Source organism: Arachis stenosperma, chromosome 1, assembly GCF_014773155.1.
Source record: "Arachis stenosperma cultivar V10309 chromosome 1, arast.V10309.gnm1.PFL2, whole genome shotgun sequence".
In the NCBI taxonomy this organism is placed as follows: domain Eukaryota; kingdom Viridiplantae; phylum Streptophyta; class Magnoliopsida; order Fabales; family Fabaceae; genus Arachis; species Arachis stenosperma.
Genome location: NC_080377.1, coordinates 13,219,245 through 13,240,943, shown reverse-complemented (window position 1 = coordinate 13,240,943; position 21,699 = coordinate 13,219,245). Strand labels below are relative to the sequence as shown.

General features: G+C 35.0%; 2 protein-coding genes and 1 pseudogene across 4 annotated transcripts; 2 read left to right on the top strand and 1 right to left on the bottom strand.

Annotated features, from left to right (window-relative positions):
* The first annotated feature begins 532 nt into the window (after nt 1-532).
* Nucleotides 533-5,859, top strand: LOC130961288 (serine/threonine-protein kinase/endoribonuclease IRE1a). Of its 2 annotated transcripts, none has more exons than XM_057887066.1 (7): nt 533-1,043; nt 1,829-2,072; nt 2,311-3,707; nt 4,123-4,295; nt 4,614-4,860; nt 4,949-5,252; nt 5,544-5,859. In XM_057887066.1, the coding sequence occupies exons 1-7, from the start codon at nt 817-819 to the stop codon at nt 5,685-5,687; spliced, it is 2,736 nt and encodes a 911-aa protein (XP_057743049.1). In that variant the 5' UTR covers nt 533-816; the 3' UTR covers nt 5,688-5,859. The 2 variants fall into 2 exon arrangements, with proteins under 2 accessions (XP_057743049.1, XP_057743054.1); XM_057887071.1 differs by having other exon boundaries at nt 814-1,043; nt 1,829-2,064.
* A 101-nt stretch (nt 5,860-5,960) lies between these two features.
* On the bottom strand, nt 5,961-11,268 carry LOC130961277 (glutamate receptor 3.6-like). 2 transcript variants are annotated; one of them, XM_057887055.1, is made up of 8 exons: nt 11,020-11,268; nt 10,745-10,797; nt 9,689-10,032; nt 8,120-9,456; nt 7,757-8,034; nt 7,494-7,525; nt 6,996-7,402; nt 5,961-6,885 (listed from the first exon to the last, which is right to left on the bottom strand). In XM_057887055.1, the coding sequence occupies exons 3-8, from the start codon at nt 9,990-9,992 to the stop codon at nt 6,409-6,411; spliced, it is 2,835 nt and encodes a 944-aa protein (XP_057743038.1). In that variant the 5' UTR covers nt 9,993-10,032; nt 10,745-10,797; nt 11,020-11,268; the 3' UTR covers nt 5,961-6,408. The 2 variants fall into 2 exon arrangements, with proteins under 2 accessions (XP_057743038.1, XP_057743045.1); XM_057887062.1 differs by lacking the exon at nt 11,020-11,268 and having other exon boundaries at nt 10,745-10,891.
* Nucleotides 11,269-15,221: 3,953 nt separating this feature from the next.
* Nucleotides 15,222-21,623, top strand: LOC130969573 (6-phosphogluconate dehydrogenase, decarboxylating 2-like; annotated as a pseudogene).
* The last annotated feature ends 76 nt before the right edge of the window (nt 21,624-21,699 follow it).

Genomic DNA, 21,699 nt, shown 5'->3' with positions numbered 1-21,699 from the left:
TAGCTTATAAGAAGGTATCAAGGTAGGTAATGTAATGTTAACGGCCCGGTTTTTACCTGATTTTTATCCGGTATAATCGTGGCCCAAAAGTGTATAGGTTTCATCGGGTCTAGAGTCGGGTTCGAGTCTAATAAATAGACCAAATATATATTTTGGACCAGATCTGTGTCACATCAAATCCGATTTCACTCGACCCATACACACTTCTATTGTCCATGGTCCATTGACAATCAATCAACACTATCTAAGATAACAATTTATGACCAAAATAAAAAAAAAGATATCAATTTATCTTCATTATGAGTATGAGCAAAATAATAATATTAATTGGCTAAATATTAATTACTTACACGCTAAATTCACATTTTTAGATTTTTAAACAATCATATATTAAAAATCTAAGATAAATTAACCGTAATATTTTTTTTGACATTTTGAGATTAAATCTAATATTATTATTATAAATATAATAATAATTCATTGAAAAGAAGGCGAAATTGTTGGAAAAGTAACCTCTGCTAATTAAGAGAAAACAGAAAAGTGAGTTAGAGAGAAGTCCAAGTTTGAAGTTTGGGGATTAATGGGTTATTGTGAGAGTTGGGGGATCCCAAAACACAAAACAATGCATTAAACAGTTGCAAGGATCATATTCATACGGAACAAGCTTCGAATCTTCCCCTTTGATTCGATGCACCATAAACCCCTCTTCTCGTCAATCATACCAACCCATTAACCCTTCTTCTTCAAAAACATCATCTTTCTTCTTTTTCTTTTCTTATTGTGAAGGAAGAAGCTGTAACTAATAACATTCTCCTCATGAAACCTCTTTATCGTCACATTCTTATCGTTCTCTCTGTTCTCTGTGCTGTCGTTTTGCAATTCTTCGTGACTCTCTTCAGCTCCAATGATGTATCATCACAGCCACTGCCACCGATCTCACGAATCCCTCTTCTCAAACTCCATCATCATCTACCTCAACAGCAGCAACAACTCAAGGCTCTCCCTTCACCATCATCTTCACGATCCCTTCTCTCTCTTTCTCCGTGAGTTCATTCCCATCACCGCATCACGTTTTTCTTTCGCAAGTTTACTTCTTTTTCATCTGGGTATATTGTTTTGTATAGTTTCCTATGAAATTTGGTCTGTGATTGGTTGGTGTGATTAAGCTAGATGACAATTTTTGCTTTGGGGGGCTTTGTGTTTTGTAGTATGATCTGATTATAACTTATAAGCTGCTTTATGGACTTATTTGAATAGATAAATGTATGTTAATAGCACTAATTTACTTCTTTGTCACCTGGATATAGATAATTTTGTCTCCTATATGTGATTTAGCTGATGCTTGGTGATTAAGCTAGTTGAGACTTCCTGATTGATGTGTTGTTTGATTGTTAATTCGTTTATGGGCTTATTTGGATAGATATTTATTATATTCTAATGACACTGCTTTACTTCATTTTCATTTGGGTATACATTATTCTCCTGTATGGAATTTAACTCATGAATGTTGATTAAGTTAGCTGAGACTTTCTGATTGGTATTTATTTTATCATATCTTTAATTGGTTTATAGGCTTATTTGAATAAACAAGTAGATGCTAATGACCCTGACTACAAATGTGTTTGGATTAGCTCTTCTTTTTTAAGACTCAAAAGTCAAAACTGTTTATAATTCAAGCACCTGATACAGTTTGCTAAGGAACAATGATTCCTACTTCCTAGGTTTCTTGAACTACTTTATGGTGCTGTAGTGCTGTTTTTAAGTCTTAATAGCATTGTAAGACTAATTGGAGTATTATTATTCCTTTTTTGCCACTTTATTTTGGCAGCAAGCCAACTACAGCACTGGTTGCTGCTTTAGATGGGACTATGTATTTGGTGGACAAACAGGAGAATGGCCCCACAAGAGTGATATGGTCGTTCTCAACTGGATCTCCAATCTACCATTCATATCAAGCTCCTATTCACAAGGATAGCGGTAAAGAAAACAGATCTACAGCAAGAATCAGCGGGTCTGTGGAATGCGGGGATGACTGGTCACTGTACATGCATGATAAACACTTTGGTAAAATGGTATTTGGTTTAGTTGTACTCTATAATAGTTGAGTCAGTAATTTTTCAAAAGTAAAACTATTTATTTTGTGCTGATTTATGACTCATATCCTGAATTTGACTATTTCTTGAAATTCACCCTATTTATAGAATTATTGTTATGGCAAAATTATGTTTTTCGAGGCCATGTTTATCTATGTCTCTTTCCCTGATGAATAGTGCGCGCAACGGTCCCTTGATTAGTTGATCATGTTTGCAGAAAATCTCAGAATCAATTGCAGAATATGTTGCTCGTACGCCTACCTTTTCAGATGATGGAGCAGTTACACTTGGATCCAAGAGAAGCACTTTGTTTGAAGTTGATGCTAAAACCGGAAGGATCGTTCAAACCCATAGTATGTCTGATTCTGATAATTCTTCTACATCTTGGAGTGATGACAAGAAGAGTGATACAGATATCCTTATAACAAAGAAAAAGGATCTTGCTAATCCTACGGAGCTGAATTCGCCGGAGTTGCTACTCAAGATATTTAGGACAGATTATTCTCTTCGATCTGTTGGTCCTAGTTCAGGAGTAGTTTTGTGGACTATGACTGTATCCGAATTCGAGGCTGTATTATTATGCCAACATACTTCATTTGATGCCGATGATGAGTATGTTTCTGTCGGTGAGCTTGGTTTTGCGATGCCATATCCATGTCAAGAGATCCAACCAGTCTTTCGCTTGCGTAAGAATTTTATACTAGAACCCTCAATCACTGAAAGGTTACCTGGTTCTGATCATGAAAACAATATGCTTTTGATGCCTGCGTCGGATTTGATGCTTCCTTCACAAGCAAATTTTGAAAAATTAAATATCGATGATGGTAATATGATGCTTCCTTTGCCAATACCAAATTCTTTGCCTTCCCCGAAACCAAAAATTGTCTATCCAAGCCGAATGCATGAATGGTCAACACCATTACGTTTTATGATGCTTATGGTTTTGGGCTTTGTCCTCTATACTCTAGTGGTTAAAAGTAAAGATACGCCAAAGGATCAAAACCAGTCTGAATCGAAAATTTTGCCTGCTAAGAAAAAGAAGACACGAAAGTCAGGAAAGAACAATGTAGCAGTTGACAAAAAGGAAAAACATCTGTCCTCCGAAGAGGAGGATGTGCTGATGCGAAAGGATCTCGACATAGAAGCAGGCAGGTGGATGCAATTTAACCAAATTGACCAAGGTGTTGACGGACGCAAGGTTGGTAAACTGCTTGTGTCAAATAAAGAAATTGCTAAGGGAAGCAATGGCACCATTGTCTTTGAGGGAATATATGAAGGTCGGGCAGTTGCTGTCAAGCGTTTGGTCAAGACTCATCATGATGTAGCATACAAAGAAATCCAAAATCTGATTGTATCTGATCATCACCCAAACATTGTTCGATGGCATGGGGTAGAATATGATCAAGATTTTGTTTACCTTGCTCTGGAACGATGTACATGCAGCTTGGATGATTTTATTCAAATTTATTCGGATATATCAGATAACCCTCTGTTTAGGAAGAACCAAGCTTTCAAGTCTTCTATTGAGGCCCAAATTGATATGGGGAAGGATAATATGCATGGTCTGTGGAAAGCCAATGGCTATCCATCACCTCTATTACTGAAATTGATGAGGTCAGTATTATGCCATATGAATTTTGCATGTGTTATTACATGGTTTATCCTTATAGAACTTATTTTTTCTTTTTAATCCTTATGAGGATCCTCTTATTTAATTTCTTTTATACAAAAAAATAATAGTAGGTGTTACTTGAAATTACAAGTTATATTTCATCCAACATGGAAAAGAACTTGTCAAATTGTTCCTAGGCAATGTGCAACATTATATAGCAGTGAATAAGATAATATAGATTACTAAATTTGAGGGTCCAATTTAGTTTTAATTGTGGATAATTGTAGTCGATCCATTTCATTCAAGGTTTAGATAGGTCTTCATTTCTAATTAGAGACAAATGCTTGTGCATTTTCTATGTAGAGTATATTATATATATTCTTATTAACAGTCTTTCAATTCTTTATTGCAACACAGAGATGTCGTTTCTGGGATTGTTCATTTGCATGAACTAGGAATAATACATCGTGATTTGAAACCCCAAAATGTTTTGATAATCAAGGAAAGATCCTTGTGCGCAAAGCTTTCTGATATGGGCATTAGCAAACGCCTCCCTGAAGATATGTCTGCTTTGGGTCATAATGCTACTGGTGAGTACTCGAAAAACAATGAATATTTTCCAATATTTGCCAGTTGAACATCAAATTATGTCTTAGCATAGTTGGAGCTTATCTTAGTTGACGTAGCAATTAGCAATCTTAGGAGTTGCTAATTATTTTGGTCTTAGCCATATATTTTTTATCTACATAAGGATGTCTCAATAAGTTTCCTTTCCTTATTCCCAAAAAGAAATAAAAAGTGGTCTAGAATACTATTCATTCACTTCTTACGTTTTCAGCTAGTGCTACGTGATTTTGTCTATATGATTGAGTTAACAAGTTAATCATTCTTTTTTTGACTTAATTTAGGAGCTGGCAGTTCAGGTTGGCAAGCACCAGAACAACTTGGTCAAGGACGCCAAACACGGGCCGTAGATTTATTTAGCTTAGGTTGTGTCCTCTTTTTCTGCATGACTGGGGGGAGACATCCATTTGGAGAACGGCTTGAACGCGATGTTAATATTGTGAAAAACAGAATGGATCTTTTCTTAGTGGAGTTCATTCCTGAAGCAGAAGATCTAGTTTCTAGTTTATTGAACCCTAACCCTGATATAAGGTTGATCCTTCTCGTTCATTGGATTTCACTTGTATGTTGTGCTTGTTGCTTCAATTTCATTTTACGAAAGTATTTCCCTTATTTTCAGGCCAAAGGCAATTGAAGTATTGCACCATCCATTTTTTTGGAGTCCAGAAATGAGACTGTCATTTTTACGCGATGCCAGTGATAGAGTGGAACTAGAAGATAGGGAGACTAATTCTGTTCTTCTGAACGCATTAGAAAGCATTGCTACAGTCGCATTAGGTGCGAAATGGGACGAAAAGTTGGAACCAGCCTTTCTTACTAACATTGGTCGATATCGACGGTACAAGTATGATAGTGTTCGAGACTTGTTGCGCGTCATGAGGAACAAGCTAAATCATTATAGAGAGTTGCCTCAAGAAATCCAGGTTCTTTCTTGGATTTGCATTTCCTAGACTAAAGCATTATCTTCATTTTAAAATTTGGTTGTGTTTGGTTGGTAACATTCATTCATCTTAGGTATGCTTGGCTTTTACTATGTATTGTTGAAACCATCCTTGTTAACATATACATACTCTTTTTGTTTGATTTTGTCTATCACTGAAAATATTGTATCAATATATTTGGATTCAAATTGTATACAGATATATAAGTCTCGACATAGGATTCGAAATAGTTAAATAGTTCTAAGAACTCATCTATTTTTATTTGCATTTCAGGAACTTGTGGGAACTGTTCCGGAAGGATTCAACGAATACTTTGCAAGCCGATTCCCAAGGCTATTAATCGAAGTGTATAAAGTTATATCCAAGTATTGCAAAGAAGAACAATGTTTTGAGAGGTATTTCAAGAACCTTAATTAGTGGCTTCATCTATTCATTTGCCCCTGGTACCTAAAGAATATATGAATTATCAACTAGGCAAAGAATGCTGTTGTACTCTTAAAATTACATGTAACATAATGTATTTATGTTCACAATGGTTAATGTAAATCTAATCCAAAGTTACAGCTTCATAATTGTTATTTCTTTTCAACACCTTGTACAGTTTCATGTTCATGCTGACAAAAGCTATAACATTTTATCTGATTTCATTATGATTTATGAATTATGTATTCTACATGAACTATAATCTGGAACAAAAATGGTAGTTTGGCATAAGAAGGTATCACATTACTATTTCTGTCCACTAATAACTCTCACTTTGAAAAATGGTACATTAAAAAGTTTACCTAACTAAATACAATGATTCAACATACCAAATACATTAAATTTTTTAAGAGTAAAGTTACAAATAAACTTGCGGATTTACATTTCGGACATATTAGTTCTTAAAAGAAAAAAAGTACCAATAAAGTCCTTTAGGATAACAGATGTAGACACACTACTTTTAAATTAGCCCCTGTAATTAGAATAGAAGGTCTTAATTTGAACTAACTTGTCCACGTTCTGTTATTCTGGAGGATTTTATTGGTACTCTTTTTTTCTTTAAGGATTAATCTGTTCGAAATGTAAATCTTTAGGAATTTATTTGTCACTTTACTCTTTTAATGTACCAGTTCTGTGACCAAAGAAAACAAGTTTGTCATGTCTCATTATTAGTACACTCAATTCTCTGAGAAGATGATTCTGAATATCCATTATTGGATGATCCAACCTCACTTGTACTTTTGAATGATGCCATCTCCGTTTTCCTTCTCTTGGAGCGGCTCTTAACTGTGTCTTCCTTTTCATCTACAAATGTAAGGAAAGTCCTTAGTCGCGACGGCGTGGACTTTAGACCGGACGACGACTTGTCGTCTTCGGTGTAGTGCTTCTTGTATTGCTTCATGGTTTGAATCAGATATACGAAGAGAGCAATCAAACATGCCAAGCCACAGAGTAGGTAGAGACCCCAGAAGCTCCTCAGCTTGAGTCTGTCCACTTCGAGCTTCGCACCTTGTGACAGGCAAGCACTGCGCAAAAGCCATTTGTCGTGGATCCGTTGAAGGTCGCCGTTCTCAGCCAACTCCAAAATGGCTGTTGACAGGTCAACCGCTAATGGCGAGTCTCGTGGAAAGGCCTGACAAAATATCAATGAAAGTTAGACAAGAAATAGTGAAATATTAATATCAGTTGATAACTTAATGATTGAACCAACAATCAAACATTACAAAGAAGAGAGATACTTACAAATCCCCAACCATTTCTGGTGAACTCTTGACCAACAATGCTGAAATCGCAGCGGCTTGAAAGGAACAGCTCTATGTATGCACGTTCGTCGACATATGCAGCGATGCCACCTTTATGGGGACCTTTGTCCAGAGCAGTGGCAGATTCTTCTGGTGTTGTTAGAGCTACAAGTCTCGACGCATCGATGCCAATTTCGTTGACTAAATAACCTTTAGTGAAAGAACCCTGCAAGTAGCCAATAGGCTCATTGTTGTTTATCAAACTTTCAATGCCCTTAATTGGTGAAGAAAGTTGTTGCACTGTGAGGATTGAAGTCAAGCTTGCTGTATAACTCGAGTTGATTATGAGAACTACGAATAACCATATAAGCAGCACGAATCGACCGAGAGTGCTCACTGTGTTTTCCCCTACAAAACAATGAACAGTAATTTGATTTGTTCAGAGAAGTAATAGTTAAACTAGTTGCAATGGAAGCAAGACAAAAGAACTTGCACTTACTATGTGCAAAAAACATGGTTGAGAAACTGAACCTGCCAGATACAAGAAAATTACAAGTTACAAAACTATAGCATTGATATCATTATTTCATGCATAGATTGCATATGATGAAATTGTAAAATAAAAGTCAATTACTATGGAGGTTCTTATATTCTTCTCTGTTAGTCCATATAGTTTAAGAGTATGAAACTAATTCTAAAAAGCTTCATTAGTAAGATGAACAATGAAAAGAAGGGTGTGAGAAAAGGGTCACACTTACTTACCACAAAATTGTGGCTACTTGTTTTTTGGGAGGTCCCCTAAAATCATCATTGAGCCTATGCTCTAAAATCCAGACAACAGCACCAACAACTAGGAAGAAGATAGCTGTGACAGTCCACATCATTGGAGTAAATGGCATCAAGAATGCCCAAGCATTTGAGTCTGTCTTCTTCACTGATGCTACTACCACTAGACCGGACTCGATGAATGGCTGCGTAAAATCCACCATCTTTGTTCTTTCTGTGGTAATTGTAATATCACCTACAGCAGCATCAAACACCTGTATAGAAAGAAGGAAACTAGGATCAAATTGGTACCAGAAGAATGTCAAAAACACTAGAGAACTTATTTGGAATGATACTCACACCGGTGGTGATCAGACGGACAAGTTCAGTGTTACTAGGATTGCTGTGACCGTCTCCGTACGAAATAAACTTATAGGGGACAGCATAAGGCAACAAGTTCACTGCAGAAAGAAAGACATCAATGCAGAACCCCTTGAACATATCAGTGCCTTTTACTTGTGAGACGAATTCGCGGTAACTGATCCTTTTTGGAACTCCAATTTTTAGCATCCTTCCATTGTTTGGAAAAACCCAACCACGAGGTTTCTGTGTTGTGTCCCCTGGCCAAATCACAGATAGTAGCTTTTGACTTGAACTTGAATGACTAGCTGGCTTTGAATGAAGTTCTTCAGGACTTACAGATGATAGTCCAGAGTGATTAGACCAATAACCAATCCTCTTAGTCCCTGTTCCAACCACATTGATGATTTCATATGCCGGATTTGCAAGGTTTCCATCAGATGTATACTTGAAGTGACCTGTTACACCGGTCATGTTAACCTCGTAGATACTTTTTCGCAGCAGTTTTCCTTCGTTGAATATCTTGACAGCATCAAGATGCATGTTGTCACCATGTATTAGAGATGTCTTTGAATCAGATGAAAAGGTAATTCGGTTCCCTTGTTTAAAAAATGCAGCAAGCGCATGAGCAAGAACATAGACAGTATCATATGCAAAGATAGCATAAGTACTCAATCCAAGGGAGCCATTAGTCCAGTTTTTCCACCTCGAAATGAAAGATCTCTTAAGCTTTGAATCCGGCACATACATTCGTAGCGCAATAACTCCTTGAATGTCATCCATTACGCTCAAAGAAAGTGGAGAACTTATATCTATCCCGGTAGACAGAAAAGTTGTGGCTATCCAGACATAACCATTTTCCATCATTCCAAGAGATTTCGCCACATTTAGCACTTTCGGCCCCCAAGTAGTACTTGTGTGAAGGACTATAACCCGCGATTCAGCCAGAGCTACCTGAACAAGCACATCAGTGATCTCCTCCCTGGTTGCCTCAGGACTCATAGGAGCTTTAAACGAGATCTTGCAGCGTCTCTCAGCTAGCTTGTCCCCTAAGGCACCAATTCCATTCCTCCCATGATCATCATCACCATAGACTGCAATAACCTCCCTCCAACCATAGTAGTTAACAAGATCTGCTATTGCAGTCATCTGATACATATCATTAAAAGATGTCCGAATGAAGAATGGGAACTGAAGCGAAGAAAGGGTGGGGTCAGTGGCTGTAAACGACAGCAGGGGAACTCGAAGCTCGTTCGCAATGTGAGATATGACATGAGCTGTTGTGGAGGTCTGTGGGCCAATTATGGCCACAGTGTGTGTTGCCATGAGCTGCAATGCTGTTACACATTGGTATTTTATTTAAAAAGTGAATCATAATGTGCAAGAACTGATGAACTTTTGTACAATGCCATTCCGAAATATCTATCACTTTAGAAATTTGGTACATTCATGAGTTAATCTATCTGTGTCTAGATACATTAACTTGTGAATGTACTAAATTTTCGAAGCTACAGATATTACGGAACGAAGAGAGGAACTTTATATTTGGAATGTCATGAAAGGGCCTACCCTCAGCAATGCTCAAGAATCCTCTATATTTGGAATCTTCTTGAAGTGAGAGCTTGAGCTGAGTTTTGCCAAGAATTGATGGATCAGAATTTACATCTTTAACTGCGGCTTCTACGGCGATTTTCACAATTTTGCCAACACTTGTATTGAAAGAGAAAAGAACCCCAATATTTACAACATCAGGAATTGTGGTATTATTACTATTATTATTATCAATATCAATATCATCCAAGCCAACCCCATTTGAACAGAAACCATTGGAGAGAAGAACAATCAACACCACAACGCCCCAATTTCTAATCATTCTTGGAGTTGCCTATTGGAAATGCCAAATAATGATCACTCTGCTCAACAAACAAGTAAAGAATCATCCCTCAAATAAAATTTGAAGCTAAAACACTCATTCTAGAACAAGTGAATTTTGTAATATTAAGCATAAATTGCAGCTTTCAGTTAAAACAACAACAATGTCAAGAACAACTAAGCCTTATCTTATTAAATAGACTCGGTTATATGAATCAAACGATATAATAATTTCTTGTCATAAATCATATCTACAATTAAACCACGAAGTTCTAGATTTATGCTAATAGTTTAAGCTATTGGATTACCCTCCATTAATTTTTCTATTTATGTTAATAGTCTTCTTCAGAAACTCAAAACAAAAAGGAGTAAATAGATATACAACAAAAATTTCAATACACACATAGCTCATAAACTGAAGCATAAAAGGGAAATGGAAAGAGGCACAAAGCACATCCACAAGAAAGATGAAAAATAAATCAGGCATTAAAGTGCCTCCTATTATCAACAAAAAGCATCAGATTGTAAAGTGAAAACAATATTAATGGAATAAGGCTTTATCCCAAAAAAAAAAAGTTAAAAAGAATATATGTACTTGAAGTTTGGTTCAACAAAAACAGAAGCTGACATATATGTGCTGCAAAATGGTGTAGGAAATTCTTTTGCTTAACTCAATTTGAGGACAAAGTTATCAACTTTACATAATTACATATACCCCAAAAGAGAGAAAGTGATAAAAATAACAATTTTTACCTGAGAGCATGAGTCTTTCCACTTGAAGTGTAGGAAATTACAAAATCTGGGCACTGAAGAAAAGCGGAAGAAATTCAGAAAAATAGAAAAAGGACAGATCTTGAAGTTGAAAGAGAATGATAATGGTGGCGGTGGTGATGAGAATTATTGATGCTACCAAGCAACCAAAAAAAAAACAGAGTTATACTTTATAGTAATAGTTGTAGTTGTCTTTGGCTTTGGCTTTTCATAACATAAGGACATCATTATTATTATTATTAACTCAAAAAGTGTACCTTACTGGCATCAACAGCTTTGTGATTGTGTTATGAAGGGTTGATGTAAAGAGAATACTAAATTCCACATTTACTTTGTGAAGATTATTGATATGTCACTATACACACAACAATGAACAAAGGAAGCAACCAAGTTTGAGTTTGAGTTTGATGTGATGTTTCTGAACCCTCTACTTCTTACATAGGACATGACAATAATAATCAACAACAACACAGGAGAGAGAGAGAGAGAGAGGTTGATATTCCATGACATGGATGCAATTAGTGTGCACTGTTCACAACTCTGATGCATTGTTTGATATTATAAAATTGCACATTAAATAAATATCATAGACATGAAATTAATAAAATACTCAAAAGTATGATACTTTACATTTTTGGCATCTGCTTTTGATATAATATAGGAAGAATTTTGAGGCTAATTTTTTTGGTAATGGATTGGAGAGGTGTGTTATGCATCGTTATAGAGAGTTGGTGTATTTTTTATGGATATGGAGATAATTATTTTTTTAAAATTAAAAATTATAAATCGAAGGCTCAGATTTGAGTAGGGTAAAAAACTGAGCCTCAGTTTTAGGTAGAGATAGAATAAAGGGTAAGTTTTGAGTAAAAAAACAAAAAAAAATCAAAATACTCCAAACCGGAGGTCTGATTTACATGTTTCAAACAAATTTTAACGTTAAAGCACAAATTTGAGGGTCAAATTTATAAATTTAAAAAAAAGTTAAAATCACATTGTGATCATCCATACAAAAAAAAATATACCAACTTTTTACATTATTTAAAAACACCACTATAATCACAATAATAAAAATAAAAAGTGGAATTTTGAGTGTACTGAATACGAACTTTTTTTTTTATATTGTATTATTAAGTGTAAAATTTTTTATGATAGACTAAACTATGTGTTAAACACGGTTATGGTTATTTATAAAACATCAATCACGTTTTGTGTTTTTATAACTAAAATAAACTTTTTTTATCAAAACATCGATGATGTTTTGTATTTTAATAATTAAAATAATATTTTTTATTACAAAGTCAGTGACGTTTTGTTCTTTTATAATTAAATTTTTTTATTACAAAACGTCATTAGTATCACAATTGTGTAAAATATTAAAATAATCAAATATTTTTGTATTTTACATTAAATTTAATTATATATAAAAATTTTAGCCTACTGAATACACCGGTGTTTTAATAATTTTAATTACTGATATCAATTATAAAATATATATATATAATATATATTAATTAAAATTAATTATTATGATTACTGAAACACGAATATTCTGAGTACATTTAAAAACTTTACTATAATATACCATTGCTTTTGCTTTTGCTTTTGCCATTTAGTGCAAAAGGAAAGGTGAAATCCATGTCATGGTAGAGAAATTCTCAGATGTTACAATCTTGAATCTTTTGAAAAATTGTGCACCACTCTTTTTCTTACTTTTTTGGAAAGAAAAATGTGCACCCTACTCATTATTAATTTCTGTTTGAGATTATAGTATTATTATATGCACTTGAGTGTTCTTTTCGTGCAATTATATTTTGTCAAGTATTTTTTCTTCTAAATTCCCCTTAAAAATTACTTTCTCTCCTGACTAGTAGATTCATTTCAGTTAGTTGAATTATTAAGAAAAATCCTTAAGTCATAATATGTTGTTTGAACTTCTAATTTTTTTAGGAAAAAAAAAACTAAAAAAGGCATGCATTATAAAGTGGAGTTCTTTCCATCTTTTCCCTCAAAATGTCTAACGTGCACATACATTTATTTCAACCACACTTCAAATCTTCAACTAAAGAGAGATTAAATAGTTAAATATTTTTTTATTAAGATGTTAATAATATTATTATGTTGATAATTATTTATATGATGATACATCATTACTTGAAATGAAATGAATGATTTAAACATTCGACAAAAGATAAAGGCATTAAACATGTGATAAAAAGTGAATGGTTATGTGGCCCTGGCATCCTCTAATGGAAGCATTAGTGCGAGGTCTTACTCAGCTCCACCATGGAAAGAGATATATATATATATATATATATATATATATATATATATATATATAACATTTAGATCATTCAATATTAATTAAATTTTTTTTGTAAATAAAAATAGTTTTTTAGCTCTTATTTGTTTATTAATTTAAAATTTAGTATTTAAAATGTAAAGTGAATATCAATGAAAAGTGAAATTGTATGTTCTTGTAATCATATAAAGTGAAATTGTATTTTTTTTATTAATTCTTTTATGCAGGTGTTGCAGCAAGAGATTTTCTCAGAGGATATCACAAGTTACAGCTTCACTAGTGTCATATGGAGAAGTTTGGTTCCTCCAAGAATTGAACTGTTTGCATGGTTTGTCTTAGTCGGCAGAATAAACACTAAAGAGAAACTAAGTAGACTAGGAATCATACATCATAATGATAAGATATGTATTTTGTGTAAAAATGAAATAGAATTTGTGCATCATTTATTTCTTTGTTGTGAATTCACATGGCAGGTGTAGTGCGCTTGGCTGAAGAGTGCTAATAGAGCGGGTTTTTCTGGAGATACTCAAAGAACTGTTTGAGAGTTGGACGCAAGTGCCTGGCCGTAATTCTAAACAAAAGAAGTAGCTGGTAGGGTTCTTTGCAGCTATTTAGAACATTTGGTTAGAACGGAATAGTAAAATATTTCAAAGCTCTGAGATAGGTGTTGAGGGTATCAAGAATAATTCGTTTTTGAGTTATAGAGAATGGCGTGGTATTGATCCATTTAGCTGTTGATGACAATGTCGGAAATAACAACGGATTATATCGTGTTCTGTATTTATTGTCTTGTTTACTATTGTGTTTCATTTCTTCATACTCCACGTTAGTGTGTTGAGCTCATTTTCTTTAAAATATATATATATATGAAAATAAATATAAAAATATAAAATTAAAAATAAAATTTTAAAAATAAGTATTACCAATATATTTTAATTTGATTAAATCTTCAGGTATAACAAATTATACTTTAATCATTTTAAAATCTCTCAATTTCTAAGAGTTTCATATGGTCTAAAGAATTGAATCTTAATCTATCCAGATACTAAGGATCCTAGATAAGGGAAAAGAATGTACGAAAGTTCTTAGCCTTATGAGCATAGTATAATAATAAGATATAGGTCCATATACTAATTAATTAAATCCAATAAACTGAATTCTGGCACAAGTTGTTATGAACTCCACATACAATAATATTTAAAAATTTTATGCTTATCACAAACATAAATTTGGCATTATTACATGGTATACATTAAATTATAATAACCGACTCATCTATGGTTTGGATTTAAATTATACATATCAATTGCTAGGAGAGAGTCCCTTAAAAAGCTCTACATCATTCATCAAATCATTCTTAATGTTATATATATATTGATAAATCATTAATGTGTTCTTAAAGTTGATTATCTCTTTTATTTAGAATTTTTTATAAGTTTAAATGATAGGAAGAAAGATCATATAAAATGTTATATTTTTAATATGTTGTTATTTTTTTTATAATTTTTTTGATACTATGTATGATATTATTTTATCTAACAAATTTAAATTAATAAAAAATATATAAATAATTATACTTTTAATATTTTTATAAAATTATTTATATCAAAAGTTTACATTATTAGATAGACTATAATTTTATGAATTGTTGTATATCCAATAAAAATTATATAAAATAAAGTGATAATTCACTCTCACAAAAAGATTATTAAAATATTTTTTATATAAAAATAATAACTAAAATATAAATATATATTATATCAAGAGATTTAGTCACATGTCAAACAATTTAACCTTATTTTAATTATATCTTTGTATAAAAATATTATAATAATCCTAATAGTTATCTAACAAAAAAAAATCAATGTGTTTAAAATTAATAATCATTTTAGATAAATGAAAGATATAATTTTTATTATATATATGTCATAATTATTAATATCAAATTTTTGAAATAAAAAATTTTAGAATATGGTATTAGAATTTTTTTTTATCTTATAAAATGGTATTAGAATGTTTAATTTTTTTTTATTTTAAAATAAACTGAATGGCCCATGTACACCCTCCTCTCTAGAAAACATCGTAGGAGGGCCACTTTGAGCGGGAATCCCCAAAAATTGAGAAAGGTAACACTCTCACTCTCACTCTCACTCTCACACTGATGATCTCTTTTCAAAATTGAAATGTTCTCCTATTCGAAACACAGTTACAGCTGATATGAGATCCGGTGCCGGAACCCGCCGACCACCCAAGAACTCATTCATTCCGCCGGATTCGCATCAGAGGCATCAGTTCCCCCGCGACTCCGACGCCAGTTTGGCAAGCAGCCGCCGTTCTTCCTCCGGCGGCGCGGAGTGCACGAGGATCGAGGACTACAAGGAGCGCCGCTTGCCGCAATCGGTGATTTCCGCCCTCAACGAGTTTCTCTGGACGCGGAATTATCCCATCACCTTCAAATCCATCAAAACCCCACCTTCCGCGAAGGACATCCTTGAAACCCTAAAAATCCTTCTGAGGGAGATCGAGTACCCTGTGTCGAAGTTCGAAGAGAATCTTCCCCCTCTCCTGAAGCGCCTCAATTACCCTTTCATGATCCACAAATCCATCCTCAAATCCCCCGACACTCACCATTGGCATCACTTGCTCGCACTCATTCACTGGCTCGTTCGGAAGTTGTCTGGATAGTCCTTAAGGTATTTGGTGAATTCGTCATGATACAGAAGGCTATCGATATTGGCAACACCGAGGAAGAGCCAGGCTAGTCCACCAAACATAAATTTAGGAATTGACTCCATAAACATTCGACGTAGATAGCCCCTAAATGGAGCAACACCAGTGCCGGTGGCAATTATTATGTGTGTTGCATTTGGATCATCCTCAGGCAAAAGCATGATCTTCCCAGAGGGCCATGTGATCTTAATTTTGTCTCCAGGCTTGGAGTTGCCCAAAAGTTTGCTGCAAACACCTTGCTTAGAAGGATCTTCCTTTCCAGTGTCAGGATCATAATAAACAGCACGGCGCCCACACAAGCTGGCGGTTTTGCCATCAAAATTGTCTCCATACCTCATCGAACTTTTAATCCAACTTTTAGCTGCCATATTTACTCTTAACTTCACTGTATTAATCACAAACTAAATTTATGCTTTGCATCTACTGTTGATTTAGTTTCTCTATATTTTCTGGCAATCTTTTCGCACTTTGTCAGAATCATTTAGATGTGTATTGGAAGCAGAAATCATCTACCCTGTGAAAACTGTTGCCTGACTTTTGTTCTTCTGCTGTGTGTTACATTATCCACCAGATGGAAGCTGAACTAAACATGATAAAGAATGAAACACAAGATTATGTAAATAGATGTTCAGCTGAAGCAAAGCAAATGTTGGAGGATGTCCACGTAGCAAGTCATGACCTGGACATTATGGAAAGGGAGGCAGCTGAGGTTCTAAAGGTAATTCTATGGTTGTTAATTCTTTAGTAAATGTTACATTTAGAAGACAGATTGAGACTGAGACCGAGAGACAAAAACTGGGAGACTGAGACTAAATTAAGTCTATGAACTGTATTTGGTATAAAATGTGCAAGATTGAGTTATGTCTTAGTGTCTTGTTGGAAAAGGAAAAGTGGGGTTAGTTTTGGAATTTAAAAAGTTGAATGAAGGTTATTTTAAAAATAAATGTTATTAAAGTTTTAGTCTCTATTAAAAAAAATTCAGTCTCCTATGTCCCACTTTCTGAAAGTATTAGGTAGCGTTTGGTAGAAAGACAGAGACGAAAAGACTGAGAGACAGAGACTAAGAGACAGGGATTGAAATAAATCTCAATATTCTGTTTGGTGCAAAATTGAAACAAGAATGAAACTCTAATTTAATTTGCACAAAGGGTAAAATTGGAATTAGTTAATTGAAATGAAAGTATTTTAGGTATAAAATGTTATTAAAGTTTCAGTCTCCATCTCTAAAAATTTCAGTCCCCTGTGTCCCTACTTTTTGGAGGTTTAGAGACAGAGACAGAGGCAGAAATTTTAGTACCAGTTTCTGAACTAACAAACACGATACTGAGTCTCAGTCTCTCAGTCTCTGTCTCAGTACCTCAAAACAAACGCTACCTAAAGGGACTGAAATTTTGTGTCCCAGAACTAACATTTTAGTCTCAATCTCAGTCCTTGCTTTCAAACACTACCTAATTGAATTTGTGAAGACATGAACATGTCTCAGGCGTCATTCTCTTCATTGTATTTAGGATTCTATCAATCTTGAGAGATAAGCTATGTTTCTGGTGTAGTTCTTGTGTAACATGATTGCATTGGTACTGGTTTTTTTTTTCAGGCTACCAAATTGAATTTGCAGGAAGCAATTAAGCAAAGTGAAGAAAAAATACAAATGCGTGCTCGTGAGCTCCTGAAGTTGGTTGATTCAGTCTCAAAGTATAGAGAATACGTGAGTCTAAAACTTTCAGAGATGAATAGGGATCTATCAGAAACTGCAAGTGATGTCTCTGAGGCATAAGGGGTTCATTTCCAACCCAATTCATTAATATATTGAATTCCAAGAAGATTGCACATTCTATTCTTTCATCACCCACCCATATCACAGGAGTTCCGTCAAAATAATAACTTAAAGCTAAACACCCTCCAAGTACCATGAGACCGCAAAAAAAAATCATTTTCTACTTGTTCCGTCATAGGAATCTCGGAAAATCTCTTCTTTTCGTTGCTATCAAAGACAAGAATAGTAGTTTCATCATTACCATAATAAATCAACTAGTGAATAGCCTCGTTAAAGAACAATGAAGGTGCCCAAAGTTCACTCCTCTTTAGTTGGTCAAAATAACATCCTCCTTAAAACTAGTCCATGAATTGGACTTCAAAGAGAGGAAACCAAAGTCACATTTCTCCTCTTCATCATTCCAATTCATGGATAGTTTTAAGGTGGATGTTATTCTTGACCAACTAAAGAGGAGTGAACGCTGGCAACCTTCGTTGTTCTTTAACGGGACTATTCACAGGTTAATTTATTATGGTAATGATAAAGCTACTATTCTTGTCTTTGATACCAGCAAAAGGAAGAGATTTTCGGAGATTCTATGCCGAAACAGGTAGGAGAGGGTTGGTTTGGTTATCTCGTGGTACTTAGAGGGTGTTTAGCTTTTACGTTGTTATTATCATGACGTATAGTTCTGGGATATGTGTGATGAAAGAGTACAATGTGCAATCTTGTTGGGATTCCTAGCTGGAGCTTCGAGCCTGTATGCTTGTCAGAAGATGGTGATTTGATAGGATTTGAGTTTTTAGGAGGCAACGCAATTCTATCTAAATTTAAGGTTATGGGAGAGCTGATTCAGGGTTTTGCTGCTCCTTTTGGTGCCATGGGGTATTTTTCTCGTACTAATTATACAGAGTCTCCTAATACTCCCTGGAGGCTCTAAGGAAACAGAAGGGTATGTAACATTGTTCTTTCATCTTAACCCAAAAAAAAAAACATTGTTCTTTCATGCTTTGCTGACCTTCCCATAAATTAATGCTTTGCTGACTTAGATGTCTGAGTTTTCGGTTTTCATATTCATTGAGAATAACTATAGTTGTTCATATTGGAATTTTTGGTTATGTTGTAGTTAGGTGATTTTGTGGTGTTAGAGGTGACTCTTTTTTTCTTATGTTGTTGCAAGTTTTTTCTCTGTCTTTTGCTGCATCGAGTAAAGTATTAAATGGCCATCTCAGGCAAAGGGTCCTCTCCTGCAGCTTTACGTGCCATGTTCTGGGTTTTGATCTTAGTGTTGATGATAATTTAGTACCGTGTGCTGTGCTGTGCTATATTTTCTTACCGATTGACTTAGTTGTGGGGTGAAGATGATTTTATTGAACCTTGATCTTGCTGATACTGCTTTGCATGTAGTTGTAAATACAGTTGATAGTAGCTTCGGTTCACAATAACGGTCATTTTAACCTTCTTTGGTACATTCATAAATCTAATCAATATTTTTAGATACAAATTCAATCCATATATATTGATGTATGAATGTACAAAGTCAAAATGACAATTAATTTGAGTTAGAGGGAGTATGGTTTTGGGGCTATGCTGTTTTGTGTTGTAAGATTTTTGGAAAAATAAAACAACTGGAATGTGAGATCTTGTAAAAGTTGCATGCCTGTGGATTTTGAGGCAGAAACTGCAAATCTAGGAAAGTTTAAAGATTGTTTGGTAGTTGGGATGCTAATTTACTATTGATCGACATTCGACAGGGAAACCTAAGAACCCATTCTGTTGGGTAACATTACTCCAATGTTTAGATAGTGTGATGATCAAGTTTATTGGTCTTCCTTGTTTGATTAGTGATCACATTTCTACAGTATCATAGTCTTCATTCTTGGAACGTGTTCAAGTTCATTATACTTCCTATTGAACTTGGTAGAAGTTTTACTTATTGATGGCATCTTGAGTCCTGCATTCATAAATCTGAAATTTTTTATGTGCTTGCTGTATTCTGTGATTGTAGTTTACAGATTTTTGTTTTCCTCCAGAACCTTCCTACTTTAATTCTCATATCCATTATCATTATCAACAATTCAACAGGGAGACAAGAATAGGTCTTGCGGGACTGGCTATCATGGGCCAGAATCTTGCTCTCAATATTGCCGAGAAAGGCTTTCCCATCTCTGTTTACAACCGAACCACATCGAAGGAAATCTTCCGGTTTATGGATACCATGACCCTGAAGCTTTTGTTAATTCCATTCAAAAACCAAGGGTGATAATAATGCTTGTTAAGGCCGGCGCACCTGTTGACCAGACCATTAAGACTCTATCTACCTATCTGGATGGTGGTAATGAGTGGTATGGGAACACTGAAAGGAGAGAGAAAGCAGTGGCTGAATTAGGTCTTCTTTATCTTGGGATGGGAGTTTCAGGCGGTGAGGAGGGTGCTCACAATGGTCCATCTTTGATGCCTGGTGGTTCGTTTGAGGCTTTCAAATACATAGAAGACATTCTTCTCAAGGTGGCAGCTCAAGTCCCTGACAGTGGACCTTGTGTTACGTATGTTGGCAAAGGTGGATCCGGTAATTTCGTGAAGATGATCCATAATGGAATTGCATATGGTGACATGCAGCTGATTGCAGAGGCTTATGATGTACTGAAGTTGGTTGGAAACTTGTCAAATGAGGATCTACACAATGTCTTCGCAGAATGGAACAAGGGAGAACTTCGGAGTTTCCTTATCGAAATCACTGCTGATATATTCGGAATTAAGGATGGTAAAGGAGATGGATATCTTGTTGACAAGGTTCTTGACAAAACCGGCATGAAGGGTACCGGTAAGTGGACTGTTCAGCAAGCTGCCGAGTTATCAGTAGCTGCTCCCACTATTGAATCTTCTTTGGATGCTAGGTTCCTTAGCGGGTTGAAGGAAGAGAGTTGAGGCTGCTAAGGTCTTCAAATCAGCTGGTTTTGGCGATATTTTGGCTGATCAACATGTAGACAAGCGGCAGTTGATCAACGATGTTAGGAAAGCACTTTATGCTGCCAAAATCTGTAGCTATGCTCAGGGAATGAACTTGATACGTGCAAAGAGTATCGAAAAAGGATGGAATTTGAAGTTGGGTGAACTGGCCCGGATTTGGAAAGGAGGTTGCATCATTAGAGCAATATTCCTTGACAGAATCAAGAAGGCTTACGACAGGAACCCCGATCTGGCAAACCTTTTTGTTGATCCTGAGTTTGCAAAGGAAATAATTGATCGCCAATCCGCCTGGAGGAGAGTTGTTTGCCTTGCCATCAATTCTGGTATCATTACCTCAGGTATGTCTGCTAGTCTTGCTTACTTTGACACTTACATAAGGGAAAGATTGCCGGCTAATTTGGTGCAAGCCCCACGTGACTACTTTGGTGCTCATACATACAAAAGGATCGATATAGAGGGATGGTATCATACCGAATGGTTCAAGCTTGCCAAGCAGTAAAAAATTTGGGAGATAATACTCAATTTGGTTCTTAAATTTGCATATGAGCTTCAATTTAGTTTTTAAAGTTTCAATTGTCTTTATTTAGTCCCCAAACTTTGCGAACATGACTCATGTTAGTCTTTGGAACAGGCGGATGCCATACTAGATTCTGTAAAATGATGTCGTTTTGGTTTTTACACTCAAATAACCCAAAAACAACATCATAAGTGGTGTTTATTAAAATTTTACCTAACAAAACAAGTGACATGACATCATTTTGAGCTATTTGAATGCTAAAACCAAAACTACATCATTTTACATGTTTCAGTGTGGCATTTGATTGTCCATTTCAATGCTCCATTAACGTTTTTGAACTAAAAATCGTCTCAGGGACTAATGTGAGGCACGTTTATAAAATTTGGGGACTAAATAGAGATAATTAAAACTTCAGGAACTAAATTGAGACTCGCATGCAAGTTCAGGGATCAAATTGAGTATTAACTCAAAATTTAGATTACTGTATTCGAACCTATCTGAATTTCTAATAAATGTAATGTTTTGTGCTCTAGACTTTGTGCTGAGCTGAGCATAAAATAAATTATAATTTAATCATTTTAAAATCTCTCGATTTCAGGGGTTTTATAGGGTCTAAGGAATTGAATCTTAATCTATCCAGATACTAAGGATCCTAGATAAGGAAAAAG